Source organism: Cucurbita moschata, unplaced genomic scaffold (genome assembly GCF_002738365.1).
Source record: "Cucurbita moschata cultivar Rifu unplaced genomic scaffold, Cmos_1.0 Cmo_Scf00060, whole genome shotgun sequence".
NCBI classification, from domain to species: Eukaryota; Viridiplantae; Streptophyta; class Magnoliopsida; order Cucurbitales; family Cucurbitaceae; genus Cucurbita; species Cucurbita moschata.
In genome coordinates, this window is record NW_019268576.1 from 595,624 (window position 1) to 606,085 (window position 10,462).

The window sequence follows — 10,462 nt, forward strand, 5'->3', positions numbered from 1 at the left end:
TTTTTTTTTTTTTTTTTCGTTTGTTTTTTGGGAGATTTCTCAGGGAGTTTGAGATCTTTCATCCATGGGGACTGAGATTCTACGACCTCAGGATTGTTTGAAAGGAAGGATCGGAGTTCCACTGGTGGCCTTTTGTCGTCGCCGGGGTTCTTATGGAAACTCTGATTCGAATGTTTGTAACTATAATTCTAGATCCAACCGAAAATCTGCGGCTAGGTCGGATCGGCCGGAGCAGCGGAAACGGTTTGTTTCGAATCAATCGGAGCCATCGGTCTCGAAGAGATCGAGTTCCGAGGATTCGAAGACCAGGACGAATAGTTTGGTGATGGAAAATGTTACGATCTTGAGGCGAGGTGAATCGCTCGATTCGAAGACGAAGGGCGAAGCTCTGAAGAAGGAAGCTGATAATCTGGTCGTGTGTGGGACCGAGAGGTTGGGGCCGGCGCCGGAAATGGTACTGAAGCAGATCCGGATCGTCGACGTTAGGTGTCCGATTGTTGGAAAAGCCGATGTTTACGCCGGATCAGCGTTTTCGATGTCTCCATCTCCTAGTTCTCTTCCATTACCGTCGTTCTCGAAGAAGAAACAGGTATCCACCATCGTTGACGACTCGGCCACAAGAGATCTGAGGCGTTTGCTTCGTCTCGACGCATGAGATCTTCTCCAGATCGTGAATTTGGATCTGAAATTCGTAGTAAAAACCACCTCTCGTCCATTTCTCATCTCTCATCTTTCTTACGTCTCTTTCGATCTGTCCAGATCTGAACTGCCATGATTTTTTTAAACGGTGGTAGATCTGCAAATCGAGCCAACGAGACAGGTAAATCAGATTTAAAAAACAAAAATACCTATGATGATCCAGGTTTGTTAAACGGGGAAGAAATTCTGTGTATTGTAAGAATTTAGCTAAAACCTAGGCCGGAAGAAGAAGTAGTTTGCGCTTTGAATGATTAATTTTCTGCTCTGTTGTGAATTCCTTCGAGTCAAAAGGCTTTGTTAGAGCTTTTTTCGTTCTTCTGTATGATATTATGAATCTTTAACATAATAATAAGAAACAATTCTGATGAAGATTTTGTAGAACTGGCCGCCATGGCCATTGTTCTTGCAATTCTTCACCATTTGATTTTAACTCCCTTTTCCCCTTCCTCTCAATTCTCTTCCCTATCCTCTTCCATGTCTAATTTCCGCCATAGATAATCATTTCGAACCTGTATCAGTTCTGAAAACAGAAGTTCAATTTCTTTCAATTACAGAAATGAAATCCGCCATTAAAGATCACATCGAGCTCGTCGTATCAGCCCAGAAAAGAAAAATTCAAAGTTACTTCAGTCAAATTCAGACAGTACAGAAATGAAACAGATGAATTGTGATGTGTATTCCTTGAAATCATGATCGACGCCATTGGTTTTTGTATTTTTCTTTTTTCGAGACAGGGAAGCGGCGGCACATGGGAGACATGAAGGAGAAGAAAAGGGTTTTTGAGTTCGGTAGGTGGAGGATGGAATCACAAGAAAGATACATCTTTTTTTTCTTTTTCTAAAAAGAATAAAAAAGCTGGCAGCATTTAATAATAAATATTAATTAGGTTAAATAACCAATTTAGTATATTTTTAAAATATATATATATATATACACATTTATATTATGCATATTTTATTAAATTTCAAGACAGTCTAATATATTTTATTAAATTTGGATTCTTTTTACTTCACCGATTTTAATTATTTGAAATTCCTTAAATTTATATGAGTGTTACAGATTAAGAAAACATAATCTTTACCTCCGTGTGTTTCCATTCTGCATAATTTGGGTCCGACCTGAACGAAGAAAAATGGGAAAACCGGTGGATACGCCGCCGGAGAATCACTCGGAGCGAAGCGGACGAGAAAGTCGAGCAGCTAAATGAATGCTCGTCCTTCACTTCAGGTTCTTCATATCTGTAAAGGAGCAGAGTGTTGAGAGATTTTGACTTTAATTTTGTTGCATTAACATGAACAACATTGACATGAGAAAATACATGGAATTGACGGATGTTTAGATCCACCTTATAAGCAAGAGAAAAGCGAGACATTTCTTATAAAGGTGTAGAAACCTCTCCCACATATTTAAAAACCGTGATGCTGACGGTGATACGTAATAAACTAAAACGAACAATATTTGCTAGTGGGCTTGTGGCTGTTACAAATGGTAATAAAGCTAAGAGACCGGGCGGAGGTGGAGGACACTGACCCCAAAGGAGAAGGGGTGTGATTATGAGATTTCCCATCGGTTGAATACGGGAACGAAACATTCCACCTCTCCCTAGTAGACATAGTTTAAAACCGTGAGGCTGACGACGATACGTAACAGATCAAATCGGACAATATTTGTTAGTTGAAACCCTCTATCTCTGTCAACTTATTTGGTGGAATGCTAAGCTGAAAGATGAGTACATTTGTTTCACCTGTAGGCATAAACAAAGTGAAGTCAGAAACTAAGAGGCGATTGCTTCTAAGCAAAGCTAAGATTAATCTCTGATTGTTAGTCAATACTTACCTTTCAGGATGCATTTCAAGTCCCAGTGGAGAAATGTTACAGGAACATTAGAGTCCTAAACAGGTGTTTCTCAATGAAAACGATTAAATTCAGCAGTAAAATGATATAGAACAGGAAAGACTACCATTACAAAACTCTCTCACTACTTCATGTTGGAACTACGATCACCGGGTTCCGATTCGTTGAGAGTTCAGTAGATCAGCAAAAGCCAGATTTCGACCCGGACGTTTTCAAGAAACCCGGGCAACCACTCCCCTATGCTTGAAGAATTCTCAGCGCCTGACTAAAGCAACCACTCAAACAAGGGAGCAGCAACAAGGTTCACAAGCTAATGAATATAAACCAAAGCATTGAACCACTAATTTTCAAGTCAAAACATAGGCTTATATGAAAGGATAACAGATATAAGTAAAAAATTTGTCATAATTTTTTTTTTTTTTCAGTCCAACGTAATCCTGCATTCTGCGGTGGAAAATTATACGATGATCATATACAAGAGCATGAAAAATGTATCCAAAATGATTATTGTGTACTTCATACATTAGACAAGCCTTTGATATGAATAATAATGATGGTTATATCATCGGTACGATTTTCATGTTCCATCCATAGTTTATACGACTCGGCAGCTATGGCGGTACATGCATCTTGAGGATCTGCATAACTTGATGCCTATATAGAGAACAAAAAAAACATCAAAATTTGTTAAGTAGAAAGTAGATATGACCCCAAATTATCATAATTTGCAATGAAAAAGGAATGATAATAGTAATATATATGTAATGATCTAAGATCTGTAGTTCTGATTAAAAAGTAGTACAAATTAGCCAGTAGGAATCTTGTTCATTGTGTTCAGCAGTTCAAAGACAAGAGCAACTAAGTAAACATAGGCCTGTTACGTATCTCTGTTAGCCTTACGGTTTTAAAACATCTCTACTAGGAAGAGGGCTCCACACCCTTATAAGAAATGTTTCGTTTTCCTCCCTAATTGACGTGGGATCTCACAATCTACCCCCTTGAGGCCCCTCCCTGGCACACCGCTAGCAAATACTGTCTGCTTTTGCCCGTTACGTATTGCCGTCGGCCTCATGATTCTAAATCGCGTCTATTAGGGAGAGGTTTTCACACCCTTAGAAAGAATGTTTCGTTCTCCTCTCCAACCGATGTGGGATATCACAATCCACCCTCCTTAGCAAATACCATTTTTAACAGCCCAAACCCACCGCTAGCAAATATTGTCCATTTTGGCCCTTTACGTATCGCCATCAGCCTCACGGTTTCAAAACCAGTCTACTAATAAGAGGTTTCCACACCCTTACAAGGATTGTTTCGTTATCCTCTCCAACCGATGTGCGATCTCACATAAAGATAGGCTAATCAATATCTTAATAAGTGCTTCATATATACAAAACATTGACACGACAATCGAGATATCATAAACAAGAAGAACTCATCAAAGAAAGATGTAAACGAAACGTAGTTTGCTAAATCTAGCTAGAAATTGATAGCATTACATACCATATCAACAACAGTTTGGCTTGAAAGGAACTCGAAAACTCCATCACTAGCAACCACAAAGAAAAGATGATTGGGGTTGAGCTGAAGAACTAAAACCTCAGGAACAGCATTTACACCGATCTGCTCGGCGGTACTATCACCTATGCTCCTGGTAAATGCAGTCCCAGGATACAGCCCATTTTGAACCCAAAGTCGAGGCGGATCGCCGCCCTGACTTTCTTCATCACCCCAGCATTGAATATCAGGATCCACAAGTCCTTCCACTTGATCAACACTAAGAACTCTAGCTCCACAAAGCTTAACCCTCTCATATTCGTCCTTTCTAAATGGTGTTTGATCATTTGACAAATCTTTGGCAAGAACACAATTCCCTTCTTTAACAGCAATTACAGCTCTTGAATCACCCACATTGGCTACATAAAGAGTATCCCCAACAACAAGGACTGTAATTGCTGTTGTTCCACTCATGGAATCATCTATTTCACTTGAATGCAGTTCATCATTAGTGGATAAAAACGCTGAATTATAAGCTTGAACAGGATCATCTAACAATGTGGGATCATTACATAGCTTTTCTATTAACCTGTCCTTCACAAAATTTGAACACTGCATTCCAAATTGACCATGCCCATCAAAAACACCAAAAAAATGAGCATTTGGGTTACCTTGAACATTTGTTCTAATACAGAAACTGTCTTGATTTTCTTTATCAGGAGATTCAGGGTAGTAACCACGCTGAGCCAATACCAAGTAATCCAAATGATAGTTGTGGGAAGCCACAGGAATAAGCTCCAATGCTCTTTCTATCACAGTGTTGTTATCTTGTAGACAGTAAGGAACCCCTTGGTGAAAGTCCTGGGATTCTCCAACCAATGATTTTGGGTACCGACAGCAACATTTTGTGTGGATACAACCCATTTTTCAAAAGCAGCAAGAGAAAAACCAGAAAAACTACCGAGTTCGAACTTGCCGACAAGGTGTTCGACGAAAGTCCTCAAAGAGGAAGTAACATAAATCGAAGCTAAACTATGAAATACTCAACTCTTGGTACAAATCCAGATGCTTCTGACATTATGTAACCAAATCTCATCAATTTTCCAGGGGGAAAAGCCCATATTCTCAGAAGAAAAGACGAGGAAACGCAAAAGAACAGAGCCTGAAACAGAATGAACAGCAAAAACCTATGAGAGAAATCTCTTCAAGCTTTGTTACCCTTTTCTTTTCCTTGGAGCAAAAGTTTCCCTGACGCAAAAGCAAGCACCAAATAGAAGATCGAAAATCAAGAAATCACTCTAAACAACCAAAAATAAACAGAGTACCGAAATAAAGACATATTTGAAGTGAGTGAGTGATTGATAAGAAACAGTGTGTTTAAAAATTAAACAACAAAGCGGAAGGTGAAATGGAATTTGGAAAGTTTTTTATCGCTTTTGGAGAAAGATCACGGCTCGAGGCGCTAGAAAAAGCTAAAGTAATAAAGAAAAAAAATCAACCCTAAGAACAAAATTTGGTAGAAACAGTAACAAAATCGTGGGGTTTTACGAAAATCACTCTAAGCTTTCAGTGAGCGAGGAACAGATAGAGAGAGAGAGAGAGAGAAAGAACATAGGAAAGGCACGAGATTGGACATCGAAGTGACCCAAAGAACAGTAAGAAAAATGTGTTCATCTTGAAACAAGCCAAGTCTTTCTCGCAATGGAAAAAACCAGCACATTGGTAGAGGTGAATTCTATAATAGCTTCCCGTGAACTGTGAACCCAAATTTTCATTTATTTTTAAATTATTTATTTATTTTTAATTATTTTATTTTTTAATTGAACTCATTAAAAGTGTTCTTAGCTCGAAATATTTTTCTAGACTCTATGTTTATTAAATAACGAGTCATTTATTTTATTTATTTTTAAATATTTAATTAAATTTTGTATTTAAATAATAAAAATAAACTTTATTAAAAGATTCTGATTTGAAATTTCATTTTTATGTGAATCTGAATCTTTTTCCCTTTTTGGATTAAAGAGCTCTTAAATCTGATTTTTGTACCCCTAATCATTATAGTGCCTTCGTTGAATGATCCACTACAACCATTTCTATGGGACAAATGTGATCACAAATTTCTAACCGTTTGATGCGTAGAAATTTTGTGAGGTCAATTTAAAGCATATTTAAGGGTACAAACACTCGTTTTCTTCTTCCTCCAACCCCACATTTATTATCGAACTAAAAAATTATTAAAAAGAATTTAATAATTCATTCCAATATTAAAATATAATTTGGTTGAGGCCTTTTCGGCCCATTGGGGAGATCCAATAGGCCCAAACAAGGCCCTGTTGTGAGAGTAAAATAACCCAGTCTAATTTTATTTATTTATTTATTATTATTATAACGGGTCAAAGTGGATAATATCTGTCCAGTGGACTTGGGCTGTTAAAAATGTTATCAGACACTGGGCAGCTGTGTGCCAGCCAGGATGCTGACTCCTTGTGATATTCCATGTTGATTGGAGATAGGAACGAAACGTTTCTTATAATTGTGAAAACCTAACCACTCTATAATATGCGTGTTTTAAAATCGTGAGACTGACGGTTATAGAGGTATTTTGAAGGACTTGAAAAGATTTGAGTAAGGAAGTGGATAAGGCTGCTGCTTCTGGGCACTGCATTTGGCGTTAGTTGCGCATAAAAAAGCCTGCCTACGATCTCAATATATTAGAGAATAGAATTCTGAGACTGTCCAAAGACAAAACGACAAAAAAATGAATTTGTGTTCTCAGCCATCTCCCACTGCTAATTGCCCTTCGTTTCTCTGTCTTACTATGTCGGGTTTCCACATTCTTATAATGACTGCTTTGTACCATTTTTCAATCGATGTGAGGTCTCACAATCCACTCGCCTTGGAGACTGAGCGACCTTGCTAGTAACACCTCTCGGTATCTAGCATTGATATTATTTGTAACAGCTCAAACCCATCTTAGACAAATATTGTCCACTTTAGCTTGTTACGTATCGTTGTCAACCTCATAGTTTTAAAATGCGTCTACTAGGGAGAGGTTTCCTCACCCTTATAATGAATGATACGTTGTCTTCCCCAACCGATGTGAGATCTCACAATCGACTCCCTTTGGAGGCCGAGTGTCCTCGTTAGTACACTGCTCACAGTCTGGCTCTAATATCATTTGTAACAGTCAAAGTCTACCGTCAACAAACATTGTCTGTTTTAGCCCATTACGTACGTGCGATGTTAAAACGCATATACTAAGGAGAGGTTTCCACGCCCTTATAAAGAAGGTTTTATTCAACTGTATTTTTAAACGTCATTGATAGAACAAGTCCAATTAGGTTAATACGTCGATAGGTAAGTTTTCAAGAACGAACGTAAGTAACCCGGCGGCCGGGAGGAGGAGGAAGAAGAAAAAGGGAAAGTAAAAGAGTGAAAGTGGAGGAGGCATTAGAGGGGAATAATGGGCACGTGCAGAATCTGTTTGATAAAATGTCTGGCCAGGGAACCATTCACTATTACCCTCTCCCCATCATCATGTGCTGCCCTGGGTGGGTGCCTTCCACGCCACCCTTCATCATGCAAACATTTTCAAACCCATCATCCAAATTCTAAATTCCCCTCACAAATTCAAATTCTCGTACGAGATTCACGTTAGTTGGAGAGAAAAACAAAACATTTCGTATAAGGGTGTGGAAATTTGTCGTAGACACGTTCATGAGGCTGACAACGATACATAATGGGTCAAAACGGACAATATCTAGTAGTGGTGGTCTCGGGCTGTTACATTAAATCTTTCGAACTTCAAAACCATGCATGCATAAGGTAGAAGATTCAAATTCTACCGTAAAACAACACAACAACATAAAATCTCAGCCGTTACACTTTTTCTTAAAACGGAAGGTTCAAATTCTCGTACCTTATTAAAGAAGAATGTAAATATAAGATCCCACCTCGGTTAGAGTGGGGAACAAAATATAAAGGTGTGGAAACATCTCTCTAGTAGACGCGTTTTAAAATTATGAGGCTGATGGTAATATGTAACGGATCAAAACGGACAATATCTACTAGCGATGACCTCAGACTGTTACATTAAATCCTTGAACTTCAATACGACAGACAAAATCTTGACTGTTACTCTTCTCGTACCTTACTAAAGAAGAATTGAAATTGCTCGATCTTGAAACCCGTGCATGCATAAACGATCCATTTTCAAGACAGAAGATTCAAATTCTACCGTAAAACAACGATGACAGGACAAAATCTCGACTATTACACTGAATCTCGAGCTTTGAATATGAAGCTTCTCAACTCTTTTTCTTCCACTACTACAAAATTCTTAGGCGTGACAAGCCTAAGTGGGGTGCATGATCATGATATTTATGATCCCTTTGTTTTGATTTTTTTTTTCTTTTTTAATTAATATTATTATTTCTTTTCAAGCCCCCCACAAGCTTCTTGGTACTGCCACGTCACCATCACTATATCTCTATTTGGAACTTCCCTTTCCCTTTTTTTTTGGATTTTTTTAATATTTTTTAAATTGAAAAGAGAAGAAAAAGAAAAAGAAAAGTCAACCCCACATTCATCACTCTCATTAACCAATTGAATTCGTCCACATCATCATCATCTTCACTCCTTGCAGCAACGTGGCCTATAATAATAATAATAATAATAATAATGATAATAATAATAATAATAATTCAATCTAACTCCTCACTAGGAAAAAAAAACCCCGCCGTTTCGGAACTTTTATCTACCACCGCCGCCGCATTCCCCTGTCTTTTTCCGGCGAGCGGTAAACGTCTGAAACACGACGCTCCCAGCGGCTGGAAACTCATCCGCCATACAACTCCGGCATTTCAACCCAAGCGGCTCCATTGCGCCGGCTACCCTCGCCCATAGTCGATGCGACGCGGTGGTCGCCGTCGTCACCGAAACCGAGACCTTCCCCGGTCGGAAAACCTGCACCGCTCTCCTTAACATCCGTATAAAATCGTCGCCGTCGCCGCCGTCCTCGTCATCCTCATCGTCATAAATGGAACCAACGCACTCAAAACTAGCATAACTATACCCATCCTCCGGCGTAACATGAATCGTGGAATATCGATCGCCGTCGATTCCATTCATCGAGTAACCACAAGGATCGAACGCAAAATCACAGATGAGAGCATTGGGGTTAATTTTATGGATTCCGGCGATCTCCGTCATCTCTTTGCCGGCAGCGTCGCCGGTTTTTCCATCGCCAGGACGGCGGAAGAATTTCCTCGCCTGAGTCCGGTCAAGCTCCGTCATACATATTTCAACGGTGTATAAATCCGACGGCGGGAAATGAACCAGGGGAGTTTGATCGCAGGCGGAGAACACGTGCCAGACATGTGCGGTGATGTTAGAAGGCATAACGGAAGCTTTGCGGTAACAGAGGTGGTTAGGGAGGGAATCTTCTAAGTACACGACTTCTTCGTGGAAGCTTGTGTGGGGGAAAGGCTGTGACAGGGGAAAGATAAAGTTACCGCGGGTGTAACGGCAGGAGGAGATCGTAAGGCCGAGATTAAGCGCGTGGTGAAGCAATGGAGGGATGGATTTGAGTAGCTGTGTGGTGCCGCAGGTTTTGATGATGATTTTGGTTGGGTAAACGAAGAGGCTGGATTCAGACAACACATAGGCGTCGAAGTAGTGGTTGCCGACGGCGGAGACGACGGAGCATTGGACTTCGTGGAGGATTTGTTCTAGAGAATCGAAGGGGAGTTGACGGAGGCCCATGTTGAAGACGGGATCGTCGCCGGAGAAATGAAGCTCCAGGCGCTTTTCGAAGCCTTCGAAACCGGAAACGGCCATTGGGAGAGAGAGAGAGAGAGAGAGAGAGGAATTACAGTAGAGGGTGAGAGAGAGAATGGGAGAGGGTGAAATTTATAGGGTGGCGGAGAGGGAGGGGGAGAGAGAGGAGGAGAGAGAGAGAGAGGTTAAGAGAGCATGCGGATGAGGCAACCAAGAATCATGATTGTGAGCATTATAATGAAGTGAATAAGAGATGATAATGCTACAACATAACAATAAAGTGAAACCAAATCTCTCTCCCTCTCTCTCTCCCTCTCTCTCTCCCTCTCTCTCTCTGCTTAGAGAGGGAAAGACGATGAACAATCAAAACAGTGGAGAGTTTGAATTTACTCTAACATTGCGACAAACGTTGATTAAAATAATAAAAATAAAAATGTGTTCATTACAAAACTAAATTCTAAATGAAATTATAAATTTGTTTCTTATAATTTTTTTGAAGAAAGTTCTAGAATTTGTCTTTATAATTTTAGCTTAGGTTGGTCGTGGGACGCATCAACCTACTAGTAATCGGGGAGAAGATTCAAGGCGTCAACAGAACACTATTGTCTGTTTTACGAACAAAACCCCCTTAGCGCCC

At 39.8% G+C, this 10,462-nt stretch overlaps 3 protein-coding genes across 3 annotated transcripts; 1 reads left to right on the forward strand and 2 right to left on the reverse strand.

Moving 5' to 3' along the window:
* Nucleotides 1-6: 6 nt before the first annotated feature.
* LOC111436920 lies at nucleotides 7-1,129 on the forward strand. Its single transcript, XM_023074712.1, has one exon. The coding sequence runs from the start codon at nucleotides 65-67 to the stop codon at nucleotides 653-655; it is 591 nt and encodes a 196-aa protein (XP_022930480.1). The 5' UTR covers nucleotides 7-64; the 3' UTR covers nucleotides 656-1,129.
* A 1,472-nt stretch (nucleotides 1,130-2,601) lies between these two features.
* On the reverse strand, nucleotides 2,602-5,775 carry LOC111436760 (probable protein phosphatase 2C 35). Its single transcript, XM_023074484.1, has 2 exons — nucleotides 4,054-5,775; nucleotides 2,602-3,207 (listed from the first exon to the last, which is right to left on the reverse strand). The coding sequence occupies exons 1-2, from the start codon at nucleotides 4,969-4,971 to the stop codon at nucleotides 3,070-3,072; spliced, it is 1,056 nt and encodes a 351-aa protein (XP_022930252.1). The 5' UTR covers nucleotides 4,972-5,775; the 3' UTR covers nucleotides 2,602-3,069.
* A 2,841-nt stretch (nucleotides 5,776-8,616) lies between these two features.
* On the reverse strand, nucleotides 8,617-9,913 carry LOC111436759 (S-adenosylmethionine decarboxylase proenzyme 4-like). Its single transcript, XM_023074483.1, has one exon. The coding sequence runs from the start codon at nucleotides 9,883-9,885 to the stop codon at nucleotides 8,800-8,802; it is 1,086 nt and encodes a 361-aa protein (XP_022930251.1). The 5' UTR covers nucleotides 9,886-9,913; the 3' UTR covers nucleotides 8,617-8,799.
* Nucleotides 9,914-10,462: the final 549 nt, after the last annotated feature.